A 17,602-nucleotide genomic window follows, 5' to 3' on the forward strand; every position below is an offset into this window, starting at 1 on the left:
AAATTAACTAAAAATTTGTCATTCAAGTGCTAGGGGTTAGGATAGCTTCCTGTGGGTAGGATTTGCAAGATGAAGGATCAGAGGACTTCTGAAGGCTACACAGGGCAGCTGAGTACTCAGAAAGTTTCTTTGAGATATACAGAGAATAGAAATTTAACAGAGAAGATAAGTTCTCCCTTCCCCTTGCCACACTCCCCATTCCTCCTAACCACTGCAGAAATCTCTTTTAGATTTAGAGACAAACAAATTTGAGGTGAGCATTTGTTGAGGACCCAATATGCCTTCACCTTTCCTTTTGGAAGGAGGGGTCTGTGAAAAAAGACCATCACAGCCTAACATAACAAAAAAGGAACTTTTAAGTTTAAATCTGATACAAATGCTTTAGACAAGCTTGTGTTTACATTTCTTTCTCCCTTGGAAAATGTTGACATGTTTTTACAAGCAGTCATTGTCATGTTTCTGTATGTGGGAAAACACAAATCCAAATGGTATTATTGTTTCTTTTGCTTCTTGTTTTGTTTTGGAATTTTTTTTATGGAACTTTGTTTAATATTGAACAAAACATTATATAAGTTCTATTACTTAGTAATAAAAGCAAGTCAATGAATCAGTGAGTCTCTTATCATCTAATGACCTATTATTTGCAGTAGATACTGTATCAACTTTCTGTTAAAATATTTTAAAAAATCATTAGCTACCTTTTTTGGTAAAATGACAAGCAGCTCTATTCTCATCAGGCTTCTCAAGGATAGTGTTTTTTTAATTGCTGGGTTATATCCAGAGGTATTTAATAGGGAACGTGAAATATTTGGTCTCAAGTTTCGTTGCTGGCCTTCTGCCAGTAATGGGGCTGGTACAAAGCATGACTTAACACCAGGCTTGGAATACAAACAAAGGAGGATCTGCTAAAATTCCTTGTTTCTTCTTGTTTGCTTTTATTATGTCAAAGATTAGAAAGAGGAAAACATAGATGTTGTCTGGGTCAAGCTGAACTCCGGCCCAAGGACAGAGCCCTTTCAATCTATTGTTGGAAAGTCTAAATATCTTCCACATTGTTGCCTGGGTGGTTGGAGTCTGCTGTTGGATATCAGTCTCCAGTAAATCCACCAAAGTAGAGAGCAGAGTTGTTTTGCTGGAAGGACAAGAGAAGACTCGAAAGTTCAAAGCTGAAAGGTTGTGCTGTACTGAAGAGAATACTGCTGTACTCTCTTGGCTGCCGTGCTTCTCTTTTTCTTCTTCAACTGCTTCATTTTCAAGTTCACATCTGTAGTAGCTCATCTGCTTTCAAAGTAATCAGGCAGAAACCCTTCATGTTTATGCAGATCTACATTTCTGGTAGTGGAGCCAATCTGTGCCATGGGAAGAGTGCTGTTACTTAGGCTACATCAAGTCTTTTCCAGTATGTTAAATGATCTTCACAGGTCACTTACTGGTGCTACAGTTCTGCTTTCTTGGTAAGGAAAAAAACCAAACTCCCAGTTCTTGCCTTCTAGACAAAGCATGTGGCTTTGAAAACTGAGTGTGTTTGTAATACATGATGTCTGAGTTGGCAGCAGTTTCTAGTAAAGAATCAAAGTTTATGAAAGGTTTCACATTAGCTACCATAATGGTTCCTGTGAAATGAACAAAATTGACTTTTCTTATTGTCATTTCCTGTTGTGGAGAATTAGTGTAAAGGTCAGATTTTAAAATTACTTATTTAAAGTCTTTTTCTGTACATGGGTATTGAAACTTTCTTTTGCATGTGTTGGTGATGTACTGGCGAGAGGTGTGGGAGACTGGGAAAGTGCTGGCAGCCTGAAGGCCCAAGGGGAAGCTGGATTATTTACTTTGAGGATCCTAGTGGAACTGGATGGTTTTGTTTTTGAATGCAGAGTTAATGCTTTGTTATGGAAATCCAAGCAACAAACTGTGTGTAAGAAGAGATGCAGAGTTATGAGGACTTGAGTGCATTTTGATGCTCCTGTCCTCTGCAGAGCTTCAGCAGTTTATCTGTTTAGCTGTGTTCATACAGTAAGGATGCATACAAATACACTGACCTTGTTCTGAATTGAGAGTCACTTTGAAAAGAGGCTGTTTCTGGATTCAGTTAAAAGGAGAGATGTGTGGCCTGTCCCCAGATGAGCTCTAGGAGACACATCAAGTTCGAGGTCTTTCCTTAGATGACACAGATCTTCACTGCTCTGAGTTTTGCCATTCCTGTGCTTTTTTGGGATTCGAGTTCCTAGGCCTGCAAATAGAGAAGAGTTAAAGAATAGTACCTGATTTAATGCTGAGAATTTTCCTTGTTTTGTAAAGAAAGCTGATTTACTCAAAGCTCAAAAGCCTTTGTTGTGTGTTTGAAGAGGCTGTTGCCTTGTACTCAGTATGGTTCTTGACATTAACGTAGTTTGTTAAAATTCTCCAGGCTCTAAATGGCTTTTGGGAAACAGCTCTGACCTCCTTCATCTTCATCAGTTATTTCATATTTGCCTTACAGAGCCTTTTGGAGGCTTCTTAAGGCAACAGGATGAGAAATCGGTCACTTGAAAGTCAGCTTAGATGCTCATTTCTCTTGACATGTTGTCTGGTGTAGAATGGCCTTGAAATCGTGTCTTATTCCTGTTAAACTTTGTTATGCTGTGGCAAATTTAGTGCTTGGATGGTCTTTAAGTAGGGTTTAAGGCTATTACCATTAGAAATAAAACACTGTGAGGTTCCCTTATGGAAAGCATAAAAAAGCCAGGATCCATCTGGAAATGCTTAGAGTAACATGAGCCAAATTAACGAGTAGAATACATGAATCCTGGGAAAGCAAGGATAGTTCTTAATGCTGAGGTGAGCATCAGGAAGATTCAGGAACGTATACAAGGAGCTAAGAGATGGAAAAATCCTTCCCTCCTCGGAAGGGCAGTAAAGGTGATGGTGTCCACAGGCAGGAGGAATGTACGTGTGAGGGGAAGGATCAGTACATGCAGAGGAGGGGCTGGGGGCCAGGATGGAAGACCAGGGAGCCTGAAGTCGAAGTGGAACCAGAGTTTGGTCGAGGCAGACAGATGGTCACCACAGTGTAAAAGGAAGAGCTCATACGTGCATCAGAAGTGCTGCAGGTGGCCTGCTGTCAGCACTCTGCTGAGGCCACGTTTCAGAGCTGTGACGCATTCGGTCTGGGTGCTGTGCTTGCCTCCTGCCCCGTCAGGGCATGGGCTGTCTGTAAGGAGCTCGTCCTCTCAGTGTGCTGGGGGAGACACAGTGTGTGTAACTGTCTTTTAAATGGAGGCACAGAGGGACTAAAAGAGCTGTCTTGTTACACTCTGGAGATGCTGAGATACTCAAAAGTACAGTTTTGCTATCAGCAAGTTCAAGCTAACACCCTAATCACTGGATCATGCCAGCTCCACAGGGTGTGTTATAGGTGCTGTATAGAAGGGCATATATGCATAGACGTATGGGTGTTTAAGAGGCATTAAGTAATAACATACTCTAGCTCTGAAAAAAAAAATGAACCCAGCTTCTGCTCCACTGAGCTGATGGGGCTTTTTATCCAGGCTGTACTGCAAAGGTGAGACAACAGCTGGGTCTGACAGTCTTGATGGCCAGCTGTGCAAAAGGCTGTCCCTTACTTTTCCCATGAGGCAGCAAGATTGAACATATCTTTAGGCATTTTGTGTTCTGCAGGGATTACGAAATATGTCAGACACAAGCATTGTCACTGAGGGGTGCCTCATGCCCTGTGAAGGAAAGCTGCTTGTGTCTTGTGGGTGATGCAGTAGGTTCTTTAAACTGCAGTGCTGGATCCTCTTAACCTAAAAGGAATAATCTCCTTTCAGCAGCTATCAGTCGTTGTCACCAGAAACAGTTTCCCAGTGCTGGGGTGGAGGAAGTCTGCATGCCCAGTTAGTATCTGGAGTGAAATCACTTTCTGGGGATAGATTATGCCATTCTTTTCTCTCCAGCAAAGTGCATCTCTTGAGGCCACCTCATCATACTCTTAAGTATCTTTTGTAGTATCTTTGAAATAGTCAATTTAAATGAAATAGAACCTTGTGGAAGTCTATTAATTGCAGGAGCTTTTGTATGTGAATGGATTTAAAGAAATAAGTGGAAACATTAGGATGGCTTTGGGAAGTTGGGTGAAACAGAGATAGTAACTTTGGATATATTTGTCTGATTTTGAGTAGAGTACAATGGGTGCGTGTTTCCCTCTGACTTTATAGAGCCAGGTTGGGGCAATGATGAAGGAGCTCAGCTTCTGTTTTAAGAAACAGAAGGAAGTTTTGTTAGATTTGCAAGGCCAATACCTGGCAGCTGTGTCTGTGTTCCTGGCCAAGATGCAGTAGTGCAGTCATGACCTCAGTGAATGGGGAATTGAGTTATCAAGATGAAGATCCAAGAGGTCATTTACTTTACTTTGTTCTTGTAGTCAGAAAAGGAGAGTATGAACATAGAGAAGGGGGAAGCAGTGAAGACACCGTGAAGCAGCCATCTCTTCAGTTCTGCCAAAAAAAATTTCAGCCCTTATCGTCCAGCCCTTAACACTGCCTTCAGCCCAGCAAGAAGACAGCAATAAAAACAACATAAAAGAACACAGATGTATTTCTGAGCGTAGTTCAGATAGTTGTGATGTTCACATACAGTAATTGAAGACAAGGCTGACCCCAAGATAACCGTGTGCCATCTTTCTTCTCCTAATGGCTTTTCTCAGCCCTGCTCACAGTTCTTACTGTAGCACTTTGCCGCTGGCTCCCTTGTGAGCTAATGTGGTTACAGCACAGGTTTTGCTACTGATAGAGTCTACAGGAGGAATTTTCTATCTAAACCAGTTAGCTATAATGTTTGTGTTTGTTTCAGGTGTCAGTGTTTTGACTGTCTGGGGACTTTCTATGTCCATTTGGCTCCCCTTAAAGAGAAGCTGGACTTCTAACATTATATATTCTCTTCTTCATTATTTTCTCTTCTCATTATTTTTCTACACTCTTCAGCCAACTTAATGCCATTTTTTTTCCTATATATTGTTTTGCAGGAGTACATTGATGCTCATCCAGAAACCATTATCCTAGACCCTCTCCCGGCTATTCGTACACTTCTGGATCGATCCAAGTCTTATGAGCTAATTCGGCAAATAGAGGCATACATGCAAGGTAGGCCAATATCTGTGCTCCCTGGAGCCTTTTACTGTGACTAGAGAAGAAAGCAGCTTCCTTCTGGAGGCTGAATGTGAAGTTTGAAGTAGTGGTTTTGGGCCCCTTGCATTGTCTCTCCATGGGAGCACAAACACTGAAGCATTCCTGTGTCACAGGATTGACCTCTGGAATCCTGTGCTCTTATTTTTCCATATACACAAAGGAGGTTTGTATCTGATTAAAAATATGATGTGGATTTAATGGGGAGCATATTTGCCACAGTGAGCACTCTCAGAAATCTTCTGGAAAACATTGTCTTCTTGTTGTGTGCTGGTAAATTGAAATGACTGTACAAATTCAGCAGCTTGTTGTAAGAATCCTGAGGCCTGAAACTGAGGAAGAAGAAACATTGGTTTTGGAAAGGACCAAAAGAAATCAAAGTGTAAATAGAGCTAAGGTCTTTGAGAAGTACTGGAAGCCTATTGCACAAGCTAATTGCTAGGAGGAGCATAAATGCACATCTGGTGCTGGCTTGTTACCTGACTTAAACTGTTGTCCTTAATTGGTATCATTTGGGTTGTGTTCCATGGCAGAAGTCATTCCTTTTCAACCTGAATAATTCTATTACCTTCTCATTTATAACCATTGCAACTGTTGGGTTAAGTTAGTCTTTCATTTCCTTCCTACTTTTGCTACTGTCATGTTCTTGAAACATTTATTGGCTTTTGAATTTAAATCTAGAATAGCTCTGAAGTAACTGTTTCGTATGTTAGATGACTGTAATGGGGGGAGATTGCACTTCTGAACTATGTTCTAAGGGGATGTTATTGGAAATACCATTGAGATTGTGTTATCACTATCTTGATGGGCAGGTTAGAAGCTCAGCAATTTGTATTTTTATAGTTATAACTTGTCTGACCCCACTGGCACAGTCTTTATACAAAAATAAGACTAATAATTCACAGTACTCCCCCTTGTTTTTTGAAATCTCTTTGGGAAAAAATGCTCAATTAATTTAGAAGGATTTTTGTTTTGGAGTAACTATTGCTGTTTGTGAGTGGGAGAAAGGTGGTGGGGTAAGCCTGTGCTCTGAGGAGATGGTTGGGATTTTGTTCTAACAGCAGAGAGATTCAATAGGGTTTGGTTTTGTTCTTTATTTTCTTAAATTGTTATCAGTACTATTGTTATGAGAACAATATGCTTGGGAGAGCATCCAGTTTTTTGCAAGTGGTTTGTCTTCTGCATATTTCAGCCTCCTTTAGTCAAACTGATGAGGAAAAGAAATATGTGCTTAAGGAGGAAAAATAAAAAGGAAATTTGTATTCAGGTCAAACTGATAATTTAAAAAGAAGTTGTTAATAAAGTTGAGGAATTAAGTAAGAAATGGCGTTAGCTATTGTCACTGGCTGCTGCAGTGCTTGGTGACCATATGTCCCCTTCCCCGCAGAACTTTCCTCCCCAGTCTTACCTTATTTTTGTCTCATAATCAGAAATATCATGACAAAGACCTTGAACCAACTCTGTATTGAGCAGGGGAAATCTCAGGAGAGATGAATAATTATCTAACTTCTTGTTCTGGCCTAAGTAGATCAGCCTCTATTCCTGCACATGATGATTTGCAGTAAGAGAAAAATTACACCACTCCAGACAGTGCCATGGGTTTTTCTCCCCTTCCTTATTTTTGCCTGCTAAGTTATGTTTTCTCTGTTGTAGCTACCATCTCATATCCCAAGGCCATGAGCACTTGGACAGCTCAAACAAGAAGTAATACATCTGTGAATAGTATGAACTCTTCGGAGCCATATCTTTATTGTTCTGGAATTTCATTCTGGAATTAACTACTAAGAAAATAATATCCTAGTCTTTAGCTGTAACAAGAGAGCCCTTTTTATCACAGAATACAAAATTAATGTGATGAGTTAAGTTCAGTACAAGGGATTATCTCTTCCAAAGGAGTGTTGTAATTCAGGGAGAAGCCTTTTGCTATTTGAAGTCTTCCAAAAGAAAATTCAGATTTTATTTACAGATCAGTTTTGGATTTCAGTGATTATTGCCTCTATTTTGATTATGTTTTAAAGTAACTATAAATGAAAAATCTTTATTTATGATCCTTAGTTTACACTTTATTTTAACCCTGTAGACCTTACAACAACTGTATAACTAAAGATTTGTACCAGTGAGGTTAAAAAGAGGGTGACCAGATGCTCTGCTGAGTGACTGTAGTCTGCAGCAGTAGAGCCCTGTGGTCTATAAATAGTTTGATTTTAACTCTTAATTATTTTTCAGATGTCCAAGTCACTGTCCTTTTGATAGAGAATTCTCCATGCTTCCTGAAAAAGGGAATCCCTATTTGAAGTGTCTAGACTGGGCATGTGGACATTGTTAGGCTTTCTGAAAGTCTTGTATCTTGCTCTTTATGGAATCAAGTGTCTGAGTGATAAGTGCTTTGATCCAGCCTCCTGGGAATGGGTTCCTGAGACACTTTGTGGCTGAGACACTCCCTATCTCTGCTATCAGGCTGTGGCCACTAAAGAAACTGAGGTGGAGGAGAGCCGGTAACTAAGGCAGAATTGTACCAGTAGTCTGAGGGAAAGCACAGGGTTGAACCAGGGCTTTCCATGTCCTAGTCTGACATAGCAACCTCTCAGTCCTTGTGGAAATAGAAAGCTCACAGACTTGCCCAATCACTGGAGATGGAGAAGGCCTCTTGGGAATATAATCTAGCTCCCTGCTCAAAGCAGAATCTCTAAAGCAGGTTCCTCAGGTCCATGTCCCGTTGGGTTTTTGTGTTTCTCCACAGATGGAGATGCCATTGCCTCTCTGAGCAACCTGCTCCAGGATTCACCTTGAACCTGGTGTGTTGGCATGCCACTAGCAGTGCTGAGGTGATTTGCAGGGATTGTTGCTTTATTCTGTATAGACAGTGATATCTCCCTTGGAAGGAAGTCGGCCTCTCTTTGGGGAAAAAAATAGCTTTAAGAGATATTTTATCATTGATTTTAATAGATTCTACTTTGGAATCAGGAGTCTGGCTGGAGCTGTGGCTTCCTCTTTTTAATCTCTGTTATTTTGAGCACAAGCTATAGAAGAACTAGTTATTCTGCAACCTGTGCTTCTGAATCTTTTTTTAAAAAGATTTGGAAGAATAAAGGTTGCATTCCCAGCTAGTGTCCTATATATCTGGCAGGTCTATGTTGAAATGAATCACTGAACAGATTTTTTTGGTGTCACAGTTTTTCTCTCAGCAGTTGTGTTGCTTTGTTTACTTATCTCTGAAGAACTGATTCTTATGTAAAAGTGCTCTTGATAGTTTTGGTGATGTTTGGTGAAAGAGCATTATTAGAAGCATTATTTAATAAAAATTTCATTTTTAACAGGATATTGTATGGTTGGAACTGTGTCAGCCTTTTTAAAGCTCTAACCTAACGAAAATAACTAAATTTTCTGATGATGTGTTGAAAAGTTGTGATCCTTCAGGTTTGAAATTCAAAATCTGACACTTAAAATTATGCTTATGATGGTAATGTATGATCTCTGTGACTGGGCATTAACTAAGCTTTTCATATTACTTTTTTTGTTTAAAGAATAAAAGCTTTTGAAATTCCCTATGTATCTTACAAGTAATAATCCAAATTGAAGGAACTTAAACGAAAAGTGAAGTAAACATGCTACTCACTCAGTGTGCTATCTAGTTAGTGTTCCCATCTGCTGTTCAGCTTCCTCTTCTGTCTCAAGTGACTTACTGGTTTCTCTGATAACATTTGAACTTGCAGACCCTGAAGTTAACTTCTTTTACCACTTACTCCTGGCTTTTTGTTCCATTGTTTTAAAATTTTGTTGTTCTTAAATTTAGCTCCAAATCTAAAATTTGTACAGACAATAGTCTTTGTGGAGCTCTCATTGAAAAGAGAACTCCTGCATGAGCCAAGCTACAGCTCCTTAATTTCTCTCTTCCTAGCAGTTGTTTGTGAAATGTAGGAGTTATTTCCTCAGGACACTCTAAACAGTATGTACCCCCTTGGCTTTGATATTTTCATCCTGGCATGTAATCAAAATCATTTATATTTTGATTGTTTACTATTAGGTGAGATGCAGTTGTTGCCGTACTTGCTCCTTTCTCATTTTGGGGGATATAACAACAGATCACAGCATGCTTCTCTATTCCCTGGATTTCTTTTCATCAGATTCTGTCTGTCTTAGAAATACTTCTCTCACAGCTGCAGGTATCTTTTGTTACTAGGCGGCAAGCTCAGTATGATGAAAGGGGCAAGGCTCAGGGTTTTCTGCTTGATGCTGTTTCTGCCTTACTGCGTGATTTTGGACATAGAATGTCACCCCTGTCTGTGCATCTCTTTCTTCTGATACTCACCTGCTTGTCAAGGTGCCACATTGTTCTGGGCAGGAGCTCTTCTTGGGGTATACAAACGCTTACTCTGATACAAGAGGTCTCTGTGCCAAGCAAGCGCTGTAGGTATTGTTCTAACATGAAGTGTGGGCCTGTTGTTGAGTAGAAAACTGCATCTACAATTCAACACCAAAGCAGATAGTCAGGAGTGGGATTTTTGGACATTATAGAGTGTGTATGTTGCTGAAACAGTGCACACTTAGAACTTCTCAAAATCAGGCCACCCAGTTAAAAGAGCATGAAAATAGCAGTATATACATAGCTTTAGGCGCTCACCTTTTGAAACTGTAGCCTCTTTTCTCTGTGGCCTACTTTTCAGAGCTGTTTTGGTCAGAGGGGAGAGAAGAATAGTCACACAGGTCAACTTCAGACACCTCTTATTTTTATTTGAAGCTCCTATTAAATTGAAGCCAGATTTTTATTTTCACTTTAAAGCATCTTAATCACCCACCTGGTGCTCACTTCTTTACGTAGGGACATATCAGTAAAATATCTTTACTCAGAGAGCTGATGTCAGCTACTGTAAATAACCATGCCAGGTTTTGGGTGCAGAAGCCTCCCTTGTTGATTGCATGCGCTCTTTCTACCAAGAACACATGCAGATAGATGTATTACCTCACTCAAAATGAGTGGTATATGTTCACTCACTGGATTTTAATTTCTGTCTGAAAACTAGTACACCTGTGTGGGAGGAAGGAGTTGGAATGGAATTGATATTCTCTGGGACTGTAAGCAGTTCATCCAAAGTGGCTCAGCTCACAGCAGTGTTGCACATGCCAGTCCTCTATATGCAGCTGCCAGCACTTGGTAGGTCTCAGTCCTGCTCTGTGAAACTGGAAGCACACTGGGACATTTGCCCCAGGGAAGAGTCACCTGACATCTTTCCCATAAAAGCTCATTCATTCATCTAGGAGGAGGATAACAAAGAGACACCAGCATGTTGGTGTTATGATAACCAGCCCTGGCTTTGAAATTTAAACTAGACAGCTGCTTCCAAAGGACTAATCCTATCCTGGGAGAGGTGGCAGGAAAAGAAAGAAGGAAGCCTCAAAAGGAACCTGGAATCTTCTGTCTTGTACCATGTCTTGCTCTTTTTAAAACCTTTTACAAAAGGATTTTCCAAGGTAAGACCGTTGAAAGTTAGCCATTTCATTATCAGAAGATATGAACAGGCTCTCCATTCCCTTCCTGCCTCTCCACTCCCCCTTCAGATTTTCATTATTTTGAGCTGTGATCTCTGTCCCATCATAGGTAGGAGGGAACTGGGGTATCTGTGGATATGATGGGCACAGTTGCTGTTCTCCCAGCTGGGAGTGGCAGTTGGCCAGCCTGTTGCCACAGCCCTCCTGAGATCCATCAGCTTGGGGCTGTTCAAGTGACTCTGCAGGCCAACAGGCACAAAGCCCAGAGAGTAATACAGAAAACATTTTATTGTTTTGCCTCACAGAGTGCCAGTCAGAATTCCTTGAGCCAACAAACAATCTTCATCTTGGATCCTAGTAGTCTTAATTGCCACTGAGCTTTCAAAATAAGCCTGCCCTGTAAAGTTCAGATCTTATTTTTGGGTGTACTCTTTAACTCTCATGTGCTTTTTTTACCAGATATGAGGAATCTGCACCCCACTTTCACTCTCTTTTGCTTATCAGAATCTGAAAAGAAACAAGGCTGGATCTTTTATCCATTTGTTACATACCAGTGTTGGAAACTTGTTTTACATTTACATGCATGATTTCAAAGCATTTTTCTACTTGATAGAGCTGAAAAAGTGGAAAGGTTTATATCCATTTAAGTGACAGCTTCTATGAACTTTGTGTTAGGGGCTTAGGTGGATCTGAAGATTGACTGAATCTACGTTTTATGGGGTAAGGATATAAGCTATGACTGCACTCCGTGGTCATAGGGCATTCCTAAGACATCTCCAGTTTGGGTTTTATGAACAGAACGTGGATTAATTCTTGAGGATTATTGTCTCTCTAGATTTAGGAAAAGAGGAGCAGGGGTTCTTCTTGTCATGATGAAGTCTTCACTGAATAAACTACATGTTTTCAATTCCATTATGGTTGTGTTTCAAGTTATTCTCATCCTCTTGAGCAGAAATTTCCTTGGCTGACATCCAAATTTCCCAAGTATCTAGGTGCTAGAAAAAGTAATGAAGGAGCATTGAAAGATAAATTGCTCAAAGTATCGATGTAAAGCTTAAGTGGGAATACTTTTTGCAGTAAGTGGCATTTCATAGTGTTTCTATACATATTGTCACAAGATCAAAAGTTCGAGAAATAAGTCTTGAAAAACAGGACCTTTGGTTGGAAACCAGGATTTGGCTGATAGGATATTACTCCAGTTCTGGTGTAATGTGTTTGTCACTTTTTCCTGATGAAGAAGCAGTTTATTCTGGTGTGGACAAGAAAAGTAACATCCCTTACATTTTCTCTGATAAGTATCTAGCCAACATGTGGTAAGCCTGGTTAGAGTCTAATCTGTCCTCATGCAGAGTCCAGCTGGACCTTAAGGCTTTATCAGGGTTGCATGGAATCAGGTGATGGTAACACTGCCTGGAAGGATGCTTTCCTTTACCACTAGGGCCACTAACATCCCATCTAAAATCACTATTGGCTCCCATTTCACTTATCTGCTGGCTTTGTGCAGCTGTTCCTGCTGAGAGTATCAGTAAAGAAAATCATGAAAGCTTCAGTGCATTTATGCTCTTGACGTCAGTAATTGGGTCTGTCTCATGAATTTTCCAAATGGCTTTCAGAAATTAGAGTGGATGGGACTGATAGTGTAAAGGTTGATGAGAGGGACTTGAAATGGTATGAATTTCTTTAATAGTTTATGACTGAGGGGAACTAAACCTCTCTGGTCAATTGCTTGATAGTCTTCCTGTGCAAGGTCATTTACTTGTCATTGTCATTTGATACATTACACCACTAACATCTTGCTTTTCTCTCTGTTTGGGATACCCTTTTTACAGTAGTGCTTGGAAAGTGCTGATATTTTGTTTTTCTGATGTGTAAATGCTGCATTCATGGGCTGATATGGCTGTATGGAGACAGCTGGCACCTTTGGAGTGTCAGTAATTGTGGTTTGGGTCTCTGCATTTGTGTAAAGGAAACAGAACTGATTCATCAGGAGACAGCTTTGCTCCATGAAAACAAAAAGATGCTATGCTGAGAAGAAAAAGCAGTACTGTCACAGCCACGTGTTGCATCCCTTCATATCCTGTTGGTGGACAAGGTGTATGTGGAGTGTGTTTCAGAACTCCTTCCATTTGAAGGGAAATATACAATCTGTTTAGTTTTGTACACTGAGAGTGAACCACTGCTTGTTAAATTGGGTTAAAATCACAGAATCACTAGGTTGAAAGAGACCTTCAAGATCATTGAGTCCAACCCATGCCCTAACACCTCAACTAAACCATGGCACCAAGTGCCACATCCAGTCTTTTTTTTAAACACATCCAGGGATGATGACTCTACCACCTCCCTGGGTGGACCATTCCAGTACTTTATCCTCTTTCTGTAAAAAACTTTGTCCTAATGTCCAGCCTATATTTCCCTTGGCGCAGCTTAAGACTGTGTCCTCTTGTTCTGTCAGTTGTTGCCTGGAGAAAGAGGTCAACCCCCAGGTGACTACAGCCACCCTTCAGGGAGTTGTAGAGAGTGATAAGGTTACCTCTGAGTCTCCTTTTCTCTAGGCTAAACAGCCCCAGCTCCCTCAGGTGTTTCACACAGGGTTTGTGTTCCAAGTCCCTCACCAGCCTTGTTGCCTCCTCTGGAGATGCCCAAGCATCTCAACATCCTTCTTAAAGTGAGGGGCCCAGAGCTGGAGACAGCACTCAAGGTGTGGCCTCACCAGGGCCGAGCACGGGGGAAGAATGACCTCCCTGCTCCTGCTGGCCACACCATTCCTGATCCAGGCCAGGATGCCATTGGCCCTCTTGGCCACCTTGGCACACTGCTGGCTCGTGTTCAGCTGCTGTCACCAGCACCCCCAGGTCCCTTTCCTCCTGGGCACTGTCCAGCCACACCGTCCCCAGCCTATAACGCTGCAGGGGGTTATTGTGGCCAAAGCGCAGGACTCGGCACTTGGACTTATTAAACTTCATCTTGTTAGACTCTGCCCATCCATCCAACTGTTCCAGATCTCTCTGCAGAGCCATCCTGTCTTCCAACAGATTGACACATGCTGCCAGCTCAGTGTCATCTTCAAATTTACTAATCAAAGATTCAATACCCTCATCCATGTCATCAATAAAAATATTGAACAGAGCTGGCCCCAGCACAGACCCCTGAGGGACTCCACTGGTGACTGGCCACCAGCTGGATGCGGCACCGTTCACCACCACTCTCTGGGCCTGGCCATGCAGCTAGTTCCTAACCCAGCACAGAGTGCTCCTGTCCAAACCATGGGCTGCCAGCTTATCTAGGAGTGTGCTGTGGGAGACAGTGTCAAAGACCTTGCTGAAATCCAAACAGGCAACATCCACAGCCCTTCCTGCATCCACCAGACGGGTCACCTAGTCATAAAAGGAGGTCAGGTTGGTCAAACACGACCTACTTCTCCTAAACCCATGTTGGCTGGATCTGATACCCTGGCCATCCTGTAAATTCTGTGTGATGACACTCAATATAAACTCTTCCATCACCTTACCAGGTACTGAGGTCAGGCTGATTGTCTGAATCATAGAAATAGTATCCCTCAAATGGCACTGTCCATGTTGCTCTAGTTGACTCCAGGCCTTCTGGCCAATTAGAGTTCTTGGAAACTGTCAGCTAGCAATTGGATAGCTGAACACAAGTCAACACATTGAAATAACTTAAAGAAAAAAGAAATAAAAAAATCACTCCTCAGAGGGCAGATCTTAAGTAAACTGAAGCATCAGAAAATGCTTGACAGAGACTGAAGGCGTGGAGAAGATAAATAAACTCCTTTCAATGTGGCAAATCAAGCATCCCCTACTAATTGCATTTCAGGACTTTTGTTATTAATGATGGAAAAGGTAGATGAACACAGGATACCACATTTTTTTAGGTAAGTCCAAATTGTTTTGTTTTTTCCAGACGAAGGGAGACAGCAATATCAGACAGGTTTACCAAAAGACAGTGAAGAGCCAGCATAATGATAGATCCACTTTATAGTAGTCTCTTGGGCCTATTAAAAAATAGTATGGACATGCATTGTTAACTTCTGCATTGACTCACTACTCAGGAAAGACCTCAGTGTCACACTGGGTAGCTGACTGGAAACTTCTGCCCCCTTGGCCTCAGTAGTCAAAAGAGAGCATACCAACAGAATCAAACAAAAAGATTATGGTGGCCAAAAATAGCATTGAAGGCGCTGAACATACAGTTGTGTAAATACAAAGCATTCTTTTTCCCAAAAACTTTTTTTCAGTTCTGCTTTCCTGAATTTAAAAACATGCATTAGAAGTGAAAGGAATCCTTGAAAAAAGGGACATGGTCAATGCCAAGAAACGGCCCCAAGTGAAGAGTAAAACTAACCTCAGTCTAGCAAAGGTGGAACAAAACCTGAGCAAACAAAACATGAATAAGTGGAGAAATGTTCCCCTTTTTTCTACTATATCAGAATTAGAGTTCCATTGAATAGCAGTGTAGTTGCCATAAAATATCAACTAAGATCATAGCTGGGCTGAAAGAGGTAGGACACATTCACAACTAGGTTTGAGAGGTTTACAAACCATTGTGGTTGGTGATATGTAGTACTAACTGGTGGATGTTAAAAAGAAACTCCATGATGAACTCCATAAGTTGGGATATGTTGGGGGACAATATATATTCCCTTTTCTTTGATTTGAAACACACTGCCAAGTTGAAAAGGTGGAGATGACATGGTGTCAGCTTAATTGTGTTCTCATTTGGTTTGATAATTCCAGTGTTCATTTCTCATCTCCGTGGAAGCAAGAATGCCTAAAAGTGCAGTGAGGATTTAAAGCCCTTTCTCTACTCCGTAACTTTTAAACCTCATGCAAGTAGTAATGCTTTAGTGTTTTTACTGTCCTATGAATAAAGTCTTGGTATTTAATGTAAATCATTATGGGCACTCAGCACGTTAAATGGGAACTCAAATAGAGGCAAATGTGTTAAAACTGTTACTCTTTCAGAAAAATGGCTGGATGATGTGATTATGACTTTTTTCTTTGATAGCTCTTTCTTCTACTGTATTAAGACCCTGTAGAGCGAGACAAAGGAGTCTGTTCATGAGAGGACAGAACTGAGGCGTTGTGGGACAGGCACTGGAATTGCATGACAGGGAGGGAACAGTACTGAATACTCTTGAAGAATTTTTCTATCAGATTATATTTTACTAGAGGATCAAGGAGGTCACCCTCCAGATCATGCTGGTGCATTGTCTGGGACAGGACATTACTTAATACACTGGGACTTTTCAATTTTTAAAGCATTTTGTTTCATTTCCTCTCTTGCTCCCTGGTGGAAACATGAGGATGACTGACCAGTTGCAAAATTTATCTCCTGGGTAATTATGAAAATGATTGAACAGATAATGTTTCACAGTCTCACCCACCTGCCCATCCTAACAAGCCTACTCCATGATCAGAATAACTGCAGCTGCCAGCTTCTGTGATGTCTGCTGGGAAAAGGAGGGAAGGGATCACTCAGCTGTTACTGAGAGTGTTAACTTTAGATATAGCATTGGGTTTCCTACATGAGGGAGTGTTCATATCCCAGGTCCTTCTTAATCAGCTTGCGGATGCCATGTGGGTGTTTGCTCTGTCTCTGATTGAGTGCCAGCAAGCAGCCAGCAGTGAAATCTTTCCTGCAGAGATGCAAAGTGTCAGTCTTGCAGACATGTACCCACTACCCATCTGCTGACAAATGAATATTCTGAATGAGGTCCTTTTTTTGGCAAGTGACGTTAAACATACTATGAAGGCAATAGAAGATATTAACATTCAGGAAGAGCTTTATGGGTAAGATTTTTGCTAGCAAGGTTGTTGTGGTGCTGAGGCAAACTAATGGAGTAGTTGTGAATCTCTTGTACTAGAGGCTTTGGAACAGACTGGATAGATGAACATCTGCCAGTGTTGGTATTAGGCACTTTTTGTCTTCTCTGAGTGCAGTGGGACTGGGGTAGGTAACCAGGTAGCCTTCCCAGACCAGTATTTCTTGATGTTGATTGTCCTTCAGAATTAAAAACATCAACTACTGACGGTTTGAGCCAGGGATCTTAATGAGGTCATGCTGAATGTTAGTAGACATCTGTCCTGTGCAGGGCCAGCACAGAGCAAGACCCATAGCATATAGGTTTACCTTTGCTGACATAAGAGTTAAGCAGTCTGAGAAGTCTTAGGCTTCCACTGAGGCAAGGTTTTCATGGGTCAGTGCAGCCAGACCTGGATATGATAGGCTGTGCTCCCATAGAAAAACCAGCATGTTTCACCTGGACATAGTCCTGTTACTCTGGCTGTTGTACTTGGGCTGGAGTTGGCTTCATTCTGCTTTTTAGGGATGCCAAGAGAGGAGCAGTGGGCTGGCTGCACCTGTTCATGTGGATGTGGTGCAGCAAGAGCAAGTATTTCCTCCTCGGTGGAGAAATCTCTGGAATGAGTTTGTCACTTGCTTCACTAGGGTGAGGCAGTGGAGCGACTCATTCCTGAATCAGTAGGCTCCTCTTGCCTTGGGCATTCTTCTGCAACCACACATTAAATCTAAAGCTATAAATTGTATAATTTGCATAAGATATTAGACAGAGAAGCACAATGGGACAGACACTAATTGCTGATTTGGGAAGCTTCACAAGCATTTGCCAGGAGATAAACCGCAGTTACCTCAGTATTGAGCAATTAGTTTTGCTTTCTAAAAGGAGAGAAGTGTATCACAGCAACTGATTTCTTGTACTGTATAATTTGCTGATTTCATTGTTGCTCTTGGGGACAGTTTTTTAGTTCCTTTTTAAGACAGTATTTTTTTTTAAACTTGCTATATTTGACAAGGAGGCAAGTGCAGTTTGGGAAGGATAGTCCCACCAAGAAAGTTTAATTGCACACTCCTATTTTGCTGCAGGAAGATGAATTCTGCCATAACTTTTTTGGCATTTCATAGTTCTATCCCAGGTT

At 41.2% G+C, this 17,602-nt stretch overlaps 1 protein-coding gene across 1 annotated transcript in view; it reads left to right on the forward strand.

The window, feature by feature from the left end:
* The window catches only part of ITPK1 (inositol-tetrakisphosphate 1-kinase), a 142,940-nt gene that overhangs the window by 72,504 nt on the left and 52,834 nt on the right, over window positions 1-17,602 (forward strand). Inside the window, exon 4 of the mRNA XM_040067036.1 lies at window positions 5,003-5,120. Coding sequence (XP_039922970.1) covers window positions 5,003-5,120 — 118 coding nt within the window. The remainder of the gene's footprint in view (window positions 1-5,002; window positions 5,121-17,602) is intronic.

Source organism: Hirundo rustica, chromosome 6, assembly GCF_015227805.2.
Source record: "Hirundo rustica isolate bHirRus1 chromosome 6, bHirRus1.pri.v3, whole genome shotgun sequence".
NCBI lineage: Eukaryota > Metazoa > Chordata > Aves > Passeriformes > Hirundinidae > Hirundo > Hirundo rustica.